This window comes from Pelobates fuscus, chromosome 8, assembly GCF_036172605.1.
Source record: "Pelobates fuscus isolate aPelFus1 chromosome 8, aPelFus1.pri, whole genome shotgun sequence".
Classification (NCBI taxonomy): Eukaryota; Metazoa; Chordata; class Amphibia; order Anura; family Pelobatidae; genus Pelobates; species Pelobates fuscus.
Window position 1 is genome coordinate 38,115,294 of NC_086324.1, and position 20,666 is coordinate 38,135,959.

Here is a 20,666-nt window from a genome sequence, read left to right on the forward strand (position 1 = left end):
GCCCATCCACTGGACCACCAGGGAGTGAGAGCCCCCCTCCCTGGCCAGCTAACAAGCAGGGAGGGGGGACGAAAAAATACAAATATTAATAATAAAACAAAAAATAATTAAAATAATAACATAAAAATAATAATACAAATAATAATAAAAAAAAAAAAATAGTTACCTAAAAAAAAATAACATTTAAAAAAAATATTAAAATAATAATTAAATAATAATTAATAAAATGCCCACCCCCACCAATGCTCTGCACTCATACACACACACTGCACATACACACACTGCACATACACACACTGCACTGCATTCATTATAAACACACTGCATTCATACACACTGCACTCACACACACTGCACTCATATACACACACTGCACTGCATTCATTATACACACACTGCATACACACTGCACTCATACATACACACTGCACTGCACTCATACACACACACACTGCACTCATACACACACACACTGCACTCATACACACACACACTGCATTCATACACACACACACACTGCATTCATACACACACACACTGCATTCATACACACTGCACTCATACACACACACACTGCATTCATACACACTGCACTCATACACACACACTGCACTCATGCACACACACTGCACTCATGCACACACACTGCACTCATGCACACACACTGCACTCATACACACACACTGCACTCATACACACACACTGCACTCATGCACACACACTGCACTCATGCACACACACTGCACTCATGCACACACACTGCACTCATGCACACACACTGCACTCATTATACACACACTGCACTCATACACACACACACTGCACTCCATTCATTATATACACACTGCACTCATACACACACTGCATACACACACACTGCATACACACACACTGCATACACACACACACACTGCATTAATTATATACACACACTGTAAATAAATATTCAGTTAATATAATTTTTTTAGGATCTAATTTTATTTAGAAATTTACCAGTAGCTGCTGCATTTCCCACCCTAGTCTTATACTCGAGTCAATAAGTTTTCCCAGTTTTTTGGGGTAAAATTAGGGGCCTCGGCTTATATTCGGGTCGGCTTATACTCGAGTATATACGGTATATTAGTAGCAGATTACCAATGAGGTAAATAGGGACTTAACACTGGCCTTTGTGAAACGTAGCTCTCTGACCAATTTTCACTGAAAGTGATTTTATACAGAATTAAAATGGCGGAGTGCATAAAAGTGCCTTTAAGTAAATGACTACTAACTGAATAAAGAAACCCATGCACTAATAATGTTAATATTACATACAGTGACATAAAAATGAATCAATGTGCCTTTATAGTAAAATAGCTTTAATTCGTAACTTACCCCTGCCTGAAGTAAACTCAAATCGTATGTCATTGAGTTCTTTTCTTGAGTTCCTGAAAAAAAGTTCAGACGCACGTTGAGGTCTAATGAGGCAAAGTTTATTAAAACCCAGAATGCTTAGCAGTTAAAAGAATTTGCATTTGGAAATGTAAGCATTTTCTTTGTTTATGGCGTGCCTTTTTTCACCTTTAATTTGTTGAAAAGGATATAAAACATGAGAAGGTTCAAGGATATTAACAACCAGAGGTTTACAGAACAAGGAAAAAACTATTTTTTTTCCTCGGAGAAGCACTGTTATTATCTTCTTAATTAACAAAAAGACTGCTTGCATGTAACATTTTTATTTCACACTGAAAAGCACTGAGGACTATCAAGCTTAACGGCTTCTCTCAGAAACAACCCGATGTATTCAATTCTAATTAAGATTTTTTTTTACTGCTTAGAAATGCTTGCAATCCACACATTTGTATACAACATTATTAAAGATTGATCTCAGAGCAGTATTTACTGCACACCGAGCAAAGTCTGCTAAACTAGTCAACCCGTTTTACAGATAAATTGGCCATAAGCTTTAACTTTAAAGCAACAGGAGCATATTAGATGTTTTGCACGTCCAGATGGCGGTGACTGTATTGCCTGGCTATAGAAAGAAATAGATTTTTGCCCGAACGTAAACCATGCATTTTTAGACGCGTAAAAATAGAATGTAAGCTTAAAAGAAAACTTTTGGATAATCAATGAAATTGCATTCTTTAGCATCAGACCTGCAGCTGTGTAGGCCAGCGTAATTAAAAGTGAATTATTTCTCCTTGATTTTTCTCATTAACAGAAAAATGTATTGACATGAAAATACTCAATAGAAATTCCTAATGTCTCATGCCAAAACACATTTTTTGAGAAAGAGTGCCTAAGTCTATGATTTAGTCACTCAGTTTCCCAGCAATAAAACTCACAATAATCTAAATAACTGTATCACAGAACTCCGCAGCAATAGCACTCATACTTATGTACAATATATGTGGATACATAATGTTCCACAACGCAAAGAGTGCTATGTATGTACATATTACTGAACAGGAAAAGACAATGAAGACAAATGAAGGACTTCTATTAGGATATATGTTAATTATGCACTGATGACTTTAAGAGTTAATTACCAAACAGTAGAAGGTCTGGAATTCACCATGTGATGGATTATTAAAATGATTATAAATATTATATTATTATTAATTATAATTATTATATTATTATTAAAAGGCCAAAATAGCTGGATTGGAAACATTACTGATTGGAGAATTGTTTTAGCCTATAATTTGTAATTCCCTTGTGAATTCCAGACAATTCACAGTTTAGTGAACTGATTACGGTCTAATTGTCCTACTTGTTGGAAAAGAGCAGGAACTAAGTATCATTTATATTAAGTGTAGGTAATTGTTTGCAGCACCAACATATTGACAGGTTATCATGTTTCACGTCCATTTTTTAATATCTGTACACAACTCATACCGGCCGTCACTTTAGTTCACTATTTTGCGAATTTGACAAAAAATAAATAAATCACATTTTCTAATAAACTACCATAACAACTTCACAAGGACACAATAAAAGGTTAACTCAAGACGTGCGTACTTTACTTGTGATGATCTGAGAAAGTTTATTCAATTTTGTTATTCCTTATGTGTGTGTGCCAGATCACAGCTTTATATAGCGTATGACCAAGTAGGTGTTGATAAAAAAATGACTACAATGTAATTCTTTCTCTATGCCTTTACTTCTGTCCATTCAGCTATCCACAGACAAGATGCACACTAACACTTTACTGAAGTAAGAATTCAAAGTGAATATCAAATATAAGGCCAAAGTAGCTGAATTGAAAGCCTAGACAACTTAGAGAATTTGTGTAGTTAGGCTATTTGGACCTTAAATTTGGAATTCACTTTAAATTCTCACTTCAATAAAAAACCCAGTAAAAGACACGAACACCAGGTTATTTACTAAAGTGAGAATTCAAAGTGAATTTCATATTAACTTGAAATTAATTTTAAATTCACTTTGAGTACTCACCTTAGTAAATAACCCCGATAATGCAATACTATTGGTCATTATACACTTTGAAAGAAACAAAAAGTAATTTTGCAGCAAATGAAGCAGTTATCACATCAACTAACACAATGTTGGTTGTTTCAAGATTAGAATATTTCCTTAGCAATGCATGTCTGTGATAGCAGTAGAATTTCTATAAACCTTTAAAGGAACACTATAGTGTTAGAAATACAATGCCACGCACGTTAGACCTTTCCATTAGTAAAGCATTGAATCAGTGCTTTCCTATGGGGATTTTGAATACGCTGGATTTCCTAATTTGTCCAACATCGTTTCACGGAGTTAAGCTCCGTGAGAAGTCAGGGAGCCCCTCTACTCACTGTCTGGTAGACAGCCACTAGAGGTTGTCTCAACTCTACAATGCAAACATTGCAGTTTCTTGCAGAGTTAAGGGGACATGGACATTGCGCCCCGACCACTTTAATGAGATGAAGTGGTCTGGGTGCCTACAGAGTCGTTTAAGTTGCATATTTGAAATTTACATATTAACACTATTATAGTTTAAAAGTTAATGTAATTAGAATTCTTTATTGTTAATAAATACAAATATTTATTTTCCAATAAAAAAAAAACTACCTATATCACTTCATGCCGCTTGACTTAACTGACTACGCAAATGTTGATTTGTCTCTAAGAAACTGAAGAAAATATGGCTGCTGTCTGATAATGTATCTTCCGCATTGTTCAGTTGATAAGTGCCTCATTCATCTCTCTGTTTCTGAACACCTGCATGCGTTTCTCATGGAGTATGTAATTCCCAATGAGCTGTGCACTTTTCAGCTTTCCAAAATGAAGCATTTATGTTTCTCTACAAAGTTAAACATTAATCTGTCTTGCACGCTCCGTCTTTTCCCCAGTCATTTTGCCATCCTCCGTAAAATGACAACCTACAGAAATTTAGTTAGGGCATTAAATGACTGTGTTGTTAAGAAAACCAAGATCATACAGAATTTCAAAATGGTAAAGAAAAGCAGCCTAAATATTATCAGAGTTATTAGTAGCATAAAAAGTGTGAATAAGTACATACTGATAATTATTATTCCTTTTGCAATTTTTTTTTTTTGCAATATTTCACAAGTCCTTTTGAATAGTTCCATTAAAATATTAAAATATACTGTTATATATTAATTCAATAACATTGCTTGGAATATAGTACAATACTCTGAAATCTACAAACTTGGAGACGCCATCTGACTTTTATTTCAGACAACTAAAATACCTTAAGGGAACACTCCCTAACCATTAAGCATCCTTCCCACTTAAAGGGAAACTCCAGTGCCAGAAAAACGATCCGTTTTTCTGGCACTGGAGGGTCCCTCTCCCTCCCACCCACCAATCCCCGGTTACTGAAGGGGTGAAAACCCCTTCAGTCACTTACGGAGGATGGCAAAATGACTGGGGAAAAGACGGAGCGTGCAAGACAGTTTAATGTTTAACTTTGTAGAGAAACATAAATGCTTCATTTTGGAAAGCTGAAAAGTGCACAGCTCATTGGGAATTACATACTCCATGAGAAACGCATGCAGGTGTTCAGAAACAGAGAGATGAATGAGGCACTTATCAACTGAACAATGCGGAAGATACATTATCAGACAGCAGCCATATTTTCTTCAGTTTCTTAGAGACAAATCAACATTTGCGTAGTCAGTTAAGTCAAGCGGCATGAAGTGATATAGGTAGTTTTTTTTTTATTGGAAAATAAATATTTGTATTTATTAACAATAAAGAATTCTAATTACATTAACTTCTAAACTATAATAGTGTTAATATGTAAATTTCAAATATGCAACTTAAACGACTCTGTAGGCACCCAGACCACTTCATCTCATTAAAGTGGTCGGGGTGCAATGTCCATGTCCCCTTAACTCTGCAAGAAACTGCAATGTTTGCATTGTAGAGTTGAGACAACCTCTAGTGGCTGTCTACCAGACAGTGAGTAGAGGGGCTCCCTGACTTCTCACGGAGCTTAACTCCGTGAAACGATGTTGGACAAATTAGGAAATCCAGCGTATTCATAATCCCCTTAGGAAAGCACTGATTCAATGCTTTACTAATGGAAAGGTCTAACGTGCGTGGCATTGTATTTCTAACACTATAGTGTTCCTTTAAAGGTTTATAGAAATTCTACTGCTATCACAGACATGCATTGCTAAGGAAATATTCTAATCTTGAAACAACCAACATTGTGTTAGTTGATGTGATAACTGCTTCATTTGCTGCAAAATTACTTTTTGTTTCTTTCAAAGTGTATAATGACCAATAGTATTGCATTATCGGGGTTATTTACTAAGGTGAGTACTCAAAGTGAATTTAAAATTAATTTCAAGTTAATATGAAATTCACTTTGAATTCTCACTTTAGTAAATAACCTGGTGTTCGTGTCCTTTACTGGGTTTTTTATTGAAGTGAGAATTTAAAGTGAATTCCAAATTTAAGGTCCAAATAGCCTAACTACACAAATTCTCTAAGTTGTCTAGGCTTTCAATTCAGCTACTTTGGCCTTATATTTGATATTCACTTTGAATTCTTACTTCAGTAAAGTGTTAGTGTGCATCTTGTCTGTGGATAGCTGAATGGACAGAAGTAAAGGCATAGAGAAAGAATTACATTGTAGTCATTTTTAATCAACAGCTACTTGGTCATACGCTATATAAAGCTGTGATCTGGCACACACACATTAGGAATAACAAAATTGAATAAACTTTCTCAGATCATCCCAAGTAAAGTACGCACGTCTAGAGTTAACCTTTTATTGTGTCCTTGTGAAGTTGTTATGGTAGTTTATTAGAAAATGTGATGTATGTATTTTTTGTCAAATTCACAAAATAGTGAACTAAAGTGACGGCCGGTATGAGTTGTGTACAGATATTAAAAAATGGAAGTGAACCGTGATAACCTGTCAATATGTTTGTGCTGCAAACAATTACCTACACTTAATATAAATGATACTTAGTGCCTGCTCTTTTCCAACAAGTAGGAAAATTAGACCATAATCAGTTCACTAAACTGTGAATTGTCTGGAATTCACAAGGGAATTACAAATTATAGGCTAAAACAATTCTCCAATCAGTAATGTTTCCAATCCAGCTATTTTGTCCTTTTAATAATAATATAATAATTATAATTAATAATAATATAATATTTATAATCATTTTAATAATCCATCACATGGTGAATTTCAGACCGTCTACTGTTTGGTAATTAACTCTTAAAGTTATCAGTGCATAATTAACATATATCCTAATAGAAGTCCTTCATTTGTCTTCATTGTCTTTTCCTGTTCAGTAATATGTACATACATAGCACTCTTTGCGTTGTGGAACATTATGTATCCACATATATTGTACATAAGTATGAGTGCTATTGCTGCGGAGTTCTGTGATACAGTTATTTAGATTATTGTGAGTTTTATTGCTGGGAAACTGAGTGACTAAATCATAGACTTAGGCACTCTTTCTCAAAAAAATGTGTTTTGGCATGAGACATTAGGAATTTCTATTGAGTATTTTCATGTCAATACATCTTTCTGTTAATGAGTGGTATGTAGTGGTTATGGCACTTGGAGTGTTTTTTTAAAGGTGCAATGTGTGGCTGGAGTTGATATACCACCCTCATTTATTTTCTAAAACAAATGAAAAAGGGAAAAAAATACTTGTATTAGAATAAAAAGTCAGCACTTGTACTGTCCTCCTCCTCTCCCCCCTTACCTAATTTACTAATCAGAAGTATTTAATTCTGGTGTATGGGACTTTTCTTTTTCAATAAACCCCTGTTAAGCTATCTGCCTGTTCAAGGTCCCAATCACAGCATGCATGCTTACAGCACTGGAGAAAAGAGAGCAGAGATGTGATTGGCTTTTCCCTTACCTTTGACATTGGGGAGCCAAGGGCAATCTTATAGCAACAGCGATTTATACAGATCTCTGCATTTAAAAGCCACTGTGTGCTACCAAACACTGACTGTAGAATTATATGTAGCATAACTTGAGTGATGCACACTGGTGGTTATAGTGCTTAACGTGACCCATTAAATACAAATTATAAAATGAACTCTTTATTTGTTATGATAGCAATGCTTGTAGATAATTGCTTATACAGACAAGTAAGTAAGACAAAAGCAAATATAATACAGTTGCACTAATCAACACATTCAAAACACCCACATATGATGACAGAGGGCCAGATGGGCCACTTAACCTAATGTGTTTTTTTTGTTTAGAAGCTTATTTAGACACCAGCATCTTTGCTATTATTAACAGAGTCATCATAAAAGATCCTCAGAATTTGTGATATGTCTGTGAGAAAGGCAAACTGACTCCTTTAGAATTCATTTTAGTAAATGCTATAGCCAAAGACTACATATGAGATCATAAATACTATGAAGTTGAGGACAATCCATGTCAATATTACATATTAGACAGTGGTTATTTTTGAAAGAGACCCAAACTGTGCTAATGGGAATAATTTGATAATTCATTCATCAATTGCAAAAGTAGCTGGATGACCCATTCTTCAATTGTAAGATAACATATAACAAAACGAATTCGGAGAAATGTCTTCATTAGACTCTTCCCAGTGTTAGATGGAAGACATTGCTCCTACATTAAACAATTTATTGTGGCTGGTTGCCTGAGGTCTGGTAAATAGTGTACATGTTCAAAATATTGGGATCCAATTGAGAATCAAAAATGAGTCCGACCCAATAATTACAATAGGCAAATGTGCTTCTGCGATTCTACAAAGTTCATTCGAATGCCAAGCCTGGTCCTTAAACAACCCTGTCCAGGTACGAAAATTTCTCATCGCTTTAAGTAGAAAAAAAAATAAACAATAAAAGTAATTTAAGGATACAGAAAGGATACATCAAGATGTTCCCTCATTTTAAGTAAATCCTAGTGTACAGAAGTAAATTGCACAGAATTTATCTTCTGGGTAGGTCTGTCTCCCTGTCACATGAGTGTGTGAGTTGACTCACAACATAGAAATGCAGCATAGTGATGAGTTTTTCCTTTGACTTCAGTGAAAGCGTTCCTGGATAAATTGGACTTGTGTACTCCATACTCGGTCCATTTCGTATTGGATGGAATGCTTCACCACAAATATTATGAATTGCTGAAGAGCAAAAAATTCCCTATGTGTTTTGGGCAAAGTCCCAAACCTCTTCCAATTGAGTAAGGTAACTCATCTTGAGCTTTAATATACCTAAAACTTGTGTTGTTGTTGTTTTTGTTGTTACAAATGCAGAAAGATAAGTCCTGCGCTCACTACCATCACTGGGCGGCTGCAAATGACTACAGTACACATCAGCCCCAATATATAGTAAAAAACAAAGAAAAACAAGTTACCTGCGCTCTCTCCTTAATCCCTATGTATTTTTCAACAAATGGAGGTTTTTTAGTTGCCTCCAATGGCCATGAGAGGATGAGCCCACCTGCCAACGTCAAGGCAGACTCCCCTAGGTGGGTCCTAACTCTAACCATTCACCTTGCTTCCTTGAGCCTCTGGCAAAAATCTCTACTGAGACAGAAAGGGGTATTTTTTATATACACCCCTATACATTATTAACCCTTAATAGGGAACACATGGGATGGGTGGCTGCATTGTAACAAGGCACTGCATTGTAACAAGGCACATGTGCACTGTAGTCATTTGCAGCCGCCCAGTGATGGGAGTGAGCGCAGAACTTATCTTTCTGCATTTGTATCCATTTTTTGTATCACTCAGCCTTGTTACAATGCAGCTGCCCATCCCATGTTTCCCTATTAAGGGTTAATAATGTATAGGGGTGTATATAAAAAATACCCCTTTCTGTTTCAGTAGAGATTTTTGCCAGAGGCTCAAGGAAGCTAGGTGAATGGTTAGAGTTAGGACCCACCTAGGGGAGTCTGCCTTTACGTTGGCAGGTGGGCTCATCCTCTCATGGCCATTGGAGGCAGGGCCGGCCTTAGGGGTGTGCGAGCTGTGCGGCCACACAGGGCGCCATGGCAACAGGGGCGCCGGGCGGCCGACACAGCTCACACTTAGTCACTCACAGGCCGGCCCGAGTCATGTGCAGAGCAAGTCAAGTGCATTGTGCTGTGCACTTGACTTGCAAATTATGAAGAGAGCAGCGGTCGGGAGAGAGAGGAGGTCAGGAGCACGGAGGAAGAGCATGTTCCGCCTCCACAGTCATTCGCGGAAGGATCCGCACAGTGAGTGTGAGGGAGGAGGTCAGTGCTGGTATCAAGGTCGGCAGACTGGGACACTGTCAGGAGGGTCCAGGGAGCAGCAAGATTTAATGTGAGTCTGCTTATTCTTGTTGTAACTATTGTTTTTCTTTTATTAAATAGATTGTTGTTTTTGTTTGTGGGGGGTTTGCAGAACGGGAGCAGAGGTTTTCTGGCTGGGATTTTGGGGAAGGGGTTTTGGTTTGGGGAGGAGCAGAGGTTTCATAGAAGGGGTTAGGGTTTTGGTGTAGGGAAGGGGTTTTGTAGAAGAGGGGGCAGGCATTTCTGGTGAAGTGGCAGGGGAAAGGATTTTGTGGAGGGGGCATGGGTTTTGTTGAAGGGGGAGCAGGGGGTTTGTAGAGGGAACAGGGGCTTAGTATAAGGGGGGCAGGAGTTTAGTATAAGGGGCAGGAGTTTAGTATAAGGGGGCAGGAGTTTAGTATAAGGGGACAGGGGTTTAGTATAAGGGGGGCAGGGGTTTAGTATAAGGGGCAGGGGTTTAGTATAAGGGGGGCAGGGGTTTAGTATAAGGGGCAGGGGTTTAGTATAAGGGGAGCAGGGGTTTAGTATAAGGGGCAGGGGTTTAGTATAAGGGGAGCAGGGGCTTAGTATAAGGGGGCAGGAGTTTAGTATAATGGGGCAGGGGTTTAGTATAAGGGGGGCAGGGGTTTAGTATAAGGTGGGCAGGGGCTTAGTATAAGGGGGGCAGAGGTTTAGTAGAAGGGGAGCAGGGGTTTAGTATAAGGGGAGCAGAGGTTTATGTAGAATGAGTACAGGGCTTTTGCAGAGGGTGGTAGTGGTTTTGGTGGAGGGGGAAGGTTTTTAGTGATATTATGTGTACATTGCTGCATGTGTTTTGTTAAAGGGGGAGAAAAAAACTTTGTAGAAGGGTGGGCAGGGGTTTTATTAAAGGGAGAGCAGGGGTTTTGTAGACGGGGCAGGTGTTTTGTAAAAAGGAGGGCAGGGTTTTTGTAGAAAGGGAGGCGGGGTTTTTGTGGAAGGGTTTTGTAGTAGGCGGAACAGGGCTATTGTAGAAGGGGCAGGGGTTTTGCCGAAAGGGGGGGGGCACCATATGTTGGGCTTGCACAGGGCGTCTGATCACCTAAGGCCGGCCCTGATTGGAGGTAACTAAAAAAAAACTCCATTTGTTTAATAATACATAGGGATTAAGGAGAGAGCGCAGGTAGCTTGTTTTTCTTTTGTTTTTGTTGTTGTTTGGAGACTGCATTGTGATGATGTCATAGTCATGCTGCATTGCTTTTTTTGTAAAACGTAAAATATAAATAATGTACTTCAAGGACTTTGAATAGTTAATTTTTAGGCAAAATTGGAAATGTTTACCTAAGAGAACAATGATTCTACAGGTGAAGTGGGATGAAATTTAATGATCGTACGAAATGTAGCTTTCGTACATTTTGCTTTATTAACCGTTCATTCTAATAGGATTTAAGGAGGGATAAACGCAAGCAACCTTTAATAAATAAAGCCCTTTTGTAAATTATATTTTTTATAGTTATTGAGCTGTCTAGATATCCATTTATTAGAGTTAACGCATATATCTTAAATTATACGGGCTGTTTTTGATTAAACAAATGAGCAGTAAAAAACATATATTAAATTCTGTCTGATAATTACTGTCTGCCTTGAGAACTTAAAACTCTAGCTAGCATGATTCACATTTTTTTAATCAAGGAGTTATTTTCTAATTTCCTTTGCTAATAAAACTTTATTTGTGGTTTTAAATGCCATTATATTTTAGAGGAACAGTAAGGATAAGCACAAGCATGCAATTAATTGCGATGACATTTTCTGTTTCCAGTGAATTGCTCAATCTACTTGAAAACGGAATAACAGGAGGGTATGTTTTGCGGTCCATTATTCTTCTACTCTTACACAAAGCAGACTCATATTTTATGGCACTAAGGCATGAAGTCTTGTTGTGGGAAAACTAAATTCAACAGCCAAGAGTACTTAGCCATTGCTCAAAACCAAAATCACTCTCCGAATGAAAAGAAAAATAGATCTTGCTTGGGAAGTAGCAAACTAGTTTGTGCCTGCAAACTAAGCAGTTTGGAGTGCTGTATAAGATGTTTACACAACATGTTAAATTATGTTTTTTTAAAAGCGCCAAGCAAAATGATCATCAAAATAATCAGAAATTAGAATGAACTATTAGTAAAATCTTAAATCTAGTTCAAGAATATTATTTATTCTTTGACATTGTAACATTTCTAGTGTCTCAAATAAATCTCTGCTAAATGCTCTGTCTTAAATTCTGTGTTATTCTAAATGAAACCCCTACATATTGTTCTCCTCCAAAGTGCAGCCCAGTTGGATATTCTTAGAACATCTCTTCCATCACTCAGGAATCATAATAATTCAATTTATAACATGTTTTACTTAAAAAAATATAATATATGTATTTTTAATTATACATATATGTATGAATAAATATATATATTTATTCATGACATTTGGGCAATGGCCTACATGTCCCATGATTCTCTGCTATGTGGGATCTTTCACTTCCTGTATTATAAATCAATAAGAGAAATCTACTACACTGAGATAGTAGATAGATACACTGAGATCCTATATAAGCCATGTAGGTAAGGTGGTTGTGAGAATTGGCATTCACTAGCAAATAGGTAATGCATTAAACCACTTCACATTTTGCATCGAACAGTTCACATTTGTACTACATTATGACATGGAAAATCCCCAAATGGGTGACTTTTTAAAGGGATGCTTCAAGTTATATATGGCCACACTCTTAAAATATACTATAAACAGAATTACTATCTGTCTCTTGAAATGTGAGGGAATTATTTCTCAAAATATATGTTGGCATATACAGGAATCATGCAATCTACGTATTTTATTTACAAATAGATTAAATCAAGAAATGTGCAGATCGGCAGTATATAGACTAGATACTTTTATGTGTCCCTGTTTAATTTTGCTGTTCATTTAAAGCCCTCTCTAGAGAAGGAAATTAAACGAAGATATTAGGTTATTTTCTATGTACTAAATAGACAGACTACACATAGGATTGATGCTTACCAACTGTTTTAAAATCCCATAATACATGAAAATGCAATATGTATATCTAATTTGCAAGTTTTATCATGTGGCTTGTTTGGGCATTTTATTGTAAACGACTAATAAAATACCCATCAGTAGGATGATGTACCGAATCATTTTTTCACCGTTACATCACTTGGCAGTAATATCCATGCATAGAGAGGTGCTTATTTTTTTTTGCTGACCTCACGTGTCATTACTTACAGACAGTGTCAGGTAAGAATTCCAGAAGACATTATTTAGAGTGCTCATTGAGAAAATAATGTATCTCCTTCCCAGTTGTCACATGATTATGGAATCCCATAAAAGTGCTTTATGAGCCATTACAGGCATTTGCTACAAACCTGGCACCCACCTTTTTTTTTTTTTTTTGGCCAGTATAAAAATATGAGCATATTTCCAAGCTCTTTGCCTTAGGATATTTAAAGTGAGAAAGATCTTGGTGCCATCTTGAGTATAATTTCATGAAAATATTTATAGTTTACAGTCTTCTCTCAACATAACTTTTTTAACTCCTAATACGAGTTTGGAATACTAAGAAGCCCATTGAAGTAATCTCTTTGGAGAGTTCAGTATTTGACTGTTCTTGGCTGAGGAAGAGAATATTAGATTAACTCGTATTGAGGATTATTGACAGAATATTTCACTACCTTTTATCATATTTCAAACCTCATTCTTCCGTTGGCTTCATTTTACTCTGACATGAAAACAGAACAATTATGCAGCTGATAGATTTGGAGACATGAAAGAATGGTCATTTGATATTATGGACAGAGAACTGTGACAAATTAACTCCATTGGAACTATTGGGTCACACAGCTTGTTGCCATAGAATTAATTTCAGATCCCTCAGCAGCTAAAGTCCTAACATTTGTGCTTGCCAATGCTGTGGGAAAACGAACAAATTACAATGTGAAACAATGTTTGGAATATTTACACAACCCAATCGTCTTTTGTTTACAAGACACATACGACACCAGATAGTTGGCATCCCTCAATAGCTGCTCACCTCTCTCCAAAGCTCAACTATATACCCAGAGCAGAATACAAAGTAGCTGAAACATACACAATACAATAACAGGGATTTCGATCAAGCTGAGTTGGAGACCCCCAGCTGCAGGATAAAGGGGTAGGAATTTCTACATTTAATTTTAACGTTCACACCTCACACATCTATATTTGTCAAATATAGGGGTAAGTAAATAATGTATAAAAAGTCTAAGAAGTGGCAGTTCCCCTGTGATGTTACACCTTTGCATTATAAAATATAGAATTATTTGAATGGTGTTGCGTCAACTTCTGCAAGATCTTCCGCTAATGTAGTTTCAAAAAAGCCGCATCAAATTATACATAAAATATTCCAGCAATATTTAGTTAAAGATATTCCATTATTTTTTCTTTCATGCCATCGGTTATTTGATATGATGATGGTTGCCTTAAGCTATGTCATATGGCAATGCATCAGGAAAAAATATTTCTGTAGATCATAATGAAATTTTATGGTGGTATTTCCTTTGGTATCTCAAATACCACCTGCGCCATTCTACGGTCTGCTTCCATTTTGTTTAATTCTTCAGGACAATATAAAAATGAGTACAAGCACTAAATTTGGTAAACAAACTTTAAAACCATTTTGCAGTATTTAACCTTAAAATTGCTGGCCGTTTGAGTGAAATATTCAACGTATCCTCAGTTGACCTTTTGATCAATATTTGCTCATAATTCAAACCTTCATGCAAAGAACATGCTCTTACTTAACTCCACTCTCAATCTTTTGTCATCCAGTTTCTGTACATTTTGATGATGCACAGATTTACTTTTTTTTTATGTTATGAACATCCAACAAGGAAAGCATGAGTGTAATACTTGCTTAAATCTCATTTATTCTGGGCTGCAAAATTGCTAGCCGCCAATGCCATTCTGAAAATCATTTGATTAGACTGAAATAACCTGTTAGCTATATTGATGCTTAGATATTTATGGCAAATGATAGGTACTTAAAATTGTAAGTACGTCTGCCTCAAATCTATCTTCGTAACATACATTGCACTGGCTAATGATTCAAATATTTAATCAAATCTCGGCAAAGGTTATCGATCAACATTTAAAAGTGTATTCAAGACTGTTCTTCAGTTCCTACAAATTCTAATTTCAAAATTTTCGTTGGGGACGCTTATTTCTAAAACATACTATCGTAATTACTGATTGTGGTGAACAGAACTTCACCACGGGCTTTTGGAGGGGACTGCTTGCCAGCCTCCTGCCAAAAGACTGAGGGCCAGGTCAGTGATTGTAAAGACCCATATTTTATTCCCCCTGGTTCGGCACTTGCCATAGAACTGAAAGCTAGCTTACTGGTGGTCGTTTGCATGGACCAAAACTGCGAACAGGCTTCAGGGGAATGCCTTGGAACTATTTTTGGCATGACAACTTTGCAGTTCCTGGTCGGTCCACCAGCGGCACTTAGCCCCAATTCTATGGAACTGTTTTCGGCAGGAAGACTTCACGGTTCCCTGGCGGTTCCCAGAGGCACGTAGCCGCAATTCTATGGAACTGTTTTGGGCATGGGACCATGCGTGAGGTCGGCCAAAACCATGACTTTCAGGAAATTCCTGCCAAGCTCCAAGATGCGGCAGCTAAGGGGCTACGGTACTTATGGTGTCCGGTGCGGTGCTTATAGTACTCCAGGCTACTAGGAAACAGCGATTGGCAGGGGCACCCAGGTGGTCCATCACACCGATGCTAGTAGCTCAGCCTGTAAATACACAATTGCATTATTTCTTCTGTCTGTTCTAACCCCAGGTAGGCAAAGCTCAGTCATAAATCCTTCCAAGGTCAAAGTTCTGTATCCCAGGACGAAACTTGAAAACTAACATAAACTAGATGTGTCATATTATGTTTAACAATTTTACATTACTAAGATCTCCTTTTGAAATAATACAAGGCCTTATAGATGCTGGTACTCATCCTCTTAATGTTGTCATGTGCAATATCCAATGGTTTAACTCTTGTTTGTATTTTTTTGTCTATGAGGGTGTGTTTCTTGTTTATAAATGTAAATTTCTTTTTGCATTTAATATATTTCTGTTTCTTTAACACCTTCAAAAACTTAAAAAATCATGAAAAGGACTGGAAAAGTGTCTATATTTTTCAGTCCTGCACTTCCTATGTATCTGATTATTCTAAGGATAGGAAGGGAGAAGACACATATAAACGACCAACCACAGTTATTAAGTAAATTCTGGCATAATTCAGTATAATTAAGATTTAAGATGTAAGCATCTGATTAATTAGTAGGATATTTAATTTTTTAACTAACCAGCTGCCTCCTACAATGCTTTTCTAGATAATGGAGATTGTGGCTGCATAAAATCACATGCATGTACCCACTTGGTAGAGGGTAGTAAAAAGCTGGGTGGAAAAGTGAAGTAGGTGACAGATAGCAGAAGTGACTAATGCTTTACAATTGAAAAAAACAACATTTAAATCAATTTTAAAAATCTGTTTCTTCAAATATTTTTAGGATTTATAGGCACATTCCAAGTACCATAATCCCTAAAAAACACTTCCAGGTTAAGTAATGTAACCAAAGAAAAGAGTTACTTGCGCAGTATCCCATATCAATATGCACATTTAAAAAACAGGAGGGTTTTTAGTATCACTCCAATGGCCATTTAAGTGTAACCTTACCTGCCACGTCAAGGCAAACCTCTTAGGTGAGTCCTACGCTAACAATTCACATTGCTTCCTTCAGCTTCAGGTTAAAAACTCTAATGAGACAGTCAGTCTTTGCTGCTGCCCAGGTGTCATTGGAGTTTTAGCACAAGATTTAATTTTGTATATAAGTTATGCAGCTGTTTAAGAATGGTTTGACAACTTGTCTGGGGTTTGCCAGCTGTCTAAGAGATTATCAGCTGAGTGCTCTGAGCAAATGAGCTTAGCCCTTCGCCGCCAGGCTTAGCTCCGGGCTGCAGCTTGCACTGGAGCCGGAGAAGATATCTGGAGACCTCAGCTAAGTTGTGAAACTATGCACAAATGGTTTTACTACTTACTGTAGGAGAGTGCCAGGGCACTCCTGGCACCACAATTACTGAAGTACACTGTAGTGGTTATGGTGCATGAACTGCTCCTTAAATCCCTCACCAAGAAATCTATTTTCATCATCTCAATTTTGGGCAGCTGCATTAATGACCTTTGCCTCCAACCTTCTTCATGACACATTCAGTTTCTCTCGCATTTGTCTTCAACCCTGCCCTTTCAATTTATACCTAACCCTTTTCCTTTTTTTCATTCCCTGCTTAATCTCCATCCTTTTGCATTTGCTCACTACACAGAAAGATGCGAGGTGATGAAGGGCTTGCAAGATTAAAGAGGAGCAGGAAAAATTCTCAATTTTGGCAATTTTGACCTACATTTTGTAACACGGTTGTCAACTATGGTTTATTGACTAAAAGGCCAATTGTGAAGAATGGACAAAGAAATTGCAAATGTTAGACTGAAAAAAGACAGAGCTGGTAAAATAGCCAAAGTGAAAATGTCTTAAATTCAGGCATTTTTAAATACACTTTGCCGTTCAATGGTCAAGTTTCTAGAGTTCTCCCTTTACTGAGTAACTCCAAACTAAAATCTCTTCCCCACAATTCACTGTGGAATTAATAAACCCATGCCTTTTCTATTATTCTTTTTTCTGCTTTATTCAGTGGCATCTGCCTATCAGTTAATGAAGCTATGTGTTGCTTGCAATCATAGAAACATATTATGGTACAAACGATGACTATGCGACTATCACAGGTTGATTTAAAAGAGTTGGCAAAATGTATAGCAAGCCTTGTTACTGCACTTCAGTCTCTCTGTGCATTGGCTTTACTCTGACTTTTAAGAGGGTAAAAAAACAAACAAAAAAACAAACCAAAAAAAAAACGGATCCTGGGTGTATGAATATTTGGAATTAATCTGAAGCCAGCAGACTGCAGCAAAGAACACGCAGCCTCGGGGAATTTGCTAAAACTGACATAAAAAGTACAGCGGCCCGTGAAAACATCTGGATGAATTCAAAAAGGTATAATTAAATTAATTAGGTTTTTGCATCATATAAAATCTTTGTAAGATCCAAATGTTATCTCAGATAATAGTTTATGTACTCAGGTGCATTATTTCCATTTTTATTTTAAAGTTGTTTTGTTTTGTTTAGTTTCTTTTTATTTTGCTGTGCATAATCAACAGCTGAAACCTTATCTCTGGGTTGAACCAATGGTTTCTCAAACTCGGGTGAAAATATACTATTTTGAAATATATATTAGACTTAAACATTCAGTTTTGGAAGTCAGGGGTTCGATGAATTCCATATAACCGAAGCATCAACCAACTACTGTGTCGGACAAGCATATCTGGAGTTACACGCATAGCGCTAAAAAAAGATATGATTGATGGGAAAAAAGATGATTGATGGCTAGGGAACAGCCACCAGATGTTGACGTTATTCATAGATCATGTGAGATGTTACCAATAGGGAACAAAAAGGAGGAGCAGTACAAATATATGATATATTTTATAATATCAACACAACATTTTTCAGACGACTTAATTTGGACTAACCAGCATTTTTACAAGTGACAAAGTGTATAATTTACAGGCTTACGCCGGCTAGTTCCTACTGCTACTGCATCTACTCCTTTAACTAGGAAAAGAGATCCTCTGGTTGTGCTCAGTTTTGCTCGGAATTCAGCCCGCGATGGCAAATACAATGAATCTTTAAAGTGACTTACGAGCACAACTTAATTCAGCAGCAGAATCGCTATTTAAGCCATCCAGTAACTTAAGGTGATTAGCTGTAGAGCTATGTCTGGGTGTTACATATAAGGGGTAGAGAGGATAAGGTTAGGCAGTAGCAATAAGGTTTGATTGGGAATATGGCAAACGTTTTAGAGACATTAGAGTGTGTATAGTTCGCCTTTAACGCGCATTAATCCTGTCCACTCCATAATGATGGTGTAGAAAAGTCCTGGCTCTCCTGCCTAGGGCCTCTGTCAATGTTGTTGTGTGTACAGTTGGTCATAGTAAGTTGTATGAGTCAGTGTGTACTTACGGCATTTCAAAACTACTGCTAATAGATTGTTCAGATACAGCAAAGAGAGAGGTTTCTTGTTTGCAACTGGTCTTAGGACCCTCTAAGTGTTCATCAGTGTCAAAAGTAAAAGGAATATGGAAGTCATTTGTTTTCTACAGAAACCAGAAAAGCTATAAAAAATATGTAATAATTGGGGTTGTAGAATGGACTGTGAAATCTTTAAAGGGGATTTAAAGACCTCTTAACGTGCATTTCTTATGGAATAATTTCAGTTTTAAATTCTCTTCTCCGCACCCTTTTATGACTGGGAAAGTGAAGGAGTGCTCAAATAATTCTTTACGTTCAGTAGCTTTATAACATGTTCCCTTTCTTCAAGGCCACTGAGATGAGTGCATGCCGTTTCTGCTGGTGATTTACCGATAGACTTTGTGATGTAGTGTCAGAAAGCCAATTTCACAGTAAAACGTAAATGGTCATGATTCTCCTTAATTTTATCACTATCATGAATCCTTGCTAAAACATCAGCATGGTCAGACTGCAAAAGTGGTCCATAACGTTGTTTTTGATGAACACAAATATCAACCAAATACATCCATTACATGGGCTTCCTTGTTTAATAATTATTTCACAAAACACCTAATGACAACGAAAAAGAAATAGTTTGATCTGGTTCGATCCACTGGCCATAACACTACGCTATTGATATTGGCTATAAAGCTACGATCAGAGCAAAATATTTCAAAATTAAATTTAAAAAAAAGTCTAGTACTAATTCAAAGCTCAGTAGACAAACAAAATATCCACAATAATAATAATGGAAAGAAGAACAAAAAAAAAACAAATAGTATAATAATTCTGACACCAAATACCGTATATACTCGAGTATAAGCCGAGTTTTTCAGCCCATTTTTTGGGCTGAAAAACCCCAACTCGGCTTATACTCGAGTCAAGGTCTGTATTATGGCAATTTGCATTGCCATAATACAGACCGGGGGAGAGGGGGGCTGGCAGAGCTGTAACTTACCTGTTCTGCAGCTCCTGTCAGCTCTCTCCTCCTCCGCGCCGTCCGTTCAGCACCTCGGTCAGCTCCCAGTGTAAATCTCGCGAGAGCCGCGGCTCTCGCGAGACTTACAGTGTGAGCTGATAGAAGGAGCTGCACGGACGGCGCAGAGGAGGAGAGAGCTGACAGGAGCTGCAGAACAGGTAAGTTACAGCTCTGCCAGCCCCCCCTCTCCCCCCCACTGAACTGCCACTGGACCACCAGGGAAGGAGAGCCCCCCTCCCTGCCATGTATCAAGCAGGGAGGGGGGGACGAAAAATAAATAAAATAAGAAATAATAATAAAAAATAATAATAAAAAAAAATAATAATAAAAAAGGGGGTATAAGGACCACTGTGGGGGGGGGGTTATAAGGACCACTATGGGAGGGAGGGGGTGGGATAAGGACCACTATGGGAGGGAGGGGGGTATAAGGACCGCTATGGGAGGGAGGGGGGGGATAAGGACCACTATGGGAGGGAGGGGGGGGATAAGGACCACTATGGGAGGGAGGGGGGGGATAAGGACCACTATGGAAGGGAGGGGGGATAAGGACCACTATCGGAGGGAGGGGGGTGGGATAAGGACCACTATGGGAGGGAGGGGGGGAGAAAAGGAACACTATGGGAGGGAGGGGGGGATAAGGACCACTATGGGAGGGAGGGAGGGGGGATAAGGACCACTATGGGAGGGAGGGGGGGATAAGGACCGCTATGGGAGGGAGGGGGGGATAAGGACCGCTATGGGAGGGAGGGGGGGATAAGGACCACTATGGGAGGGAGGGGGGGGGGGTAAGG

General features: G+C 37.8%; 1 protein-coding gene across 2 annotated transcripts in view; it reads right to left on the reverse strand.

The window, feature by feature from the left end:
- The window catches only part of STK39 (serine/threonine kinase 39), a 281,003-nt gene that overhangs the window by 96,798 nt on the left and 163,539 nt on the right, over nt 1-20,666 (reverse strand). For both annotated transcript variants that reach the window (XM_063429695.1, XM_063429696.1), the window contains one exon: nt 1,372-1,424. In XM_063429695.1, coding sequence (XP_063285765.1) covers nt 1,372-1,424 — 53 coding nt within the window. The remainder of the gene's footprint in view (nt 1-1,371; nt 1,425-20,666) is intronic.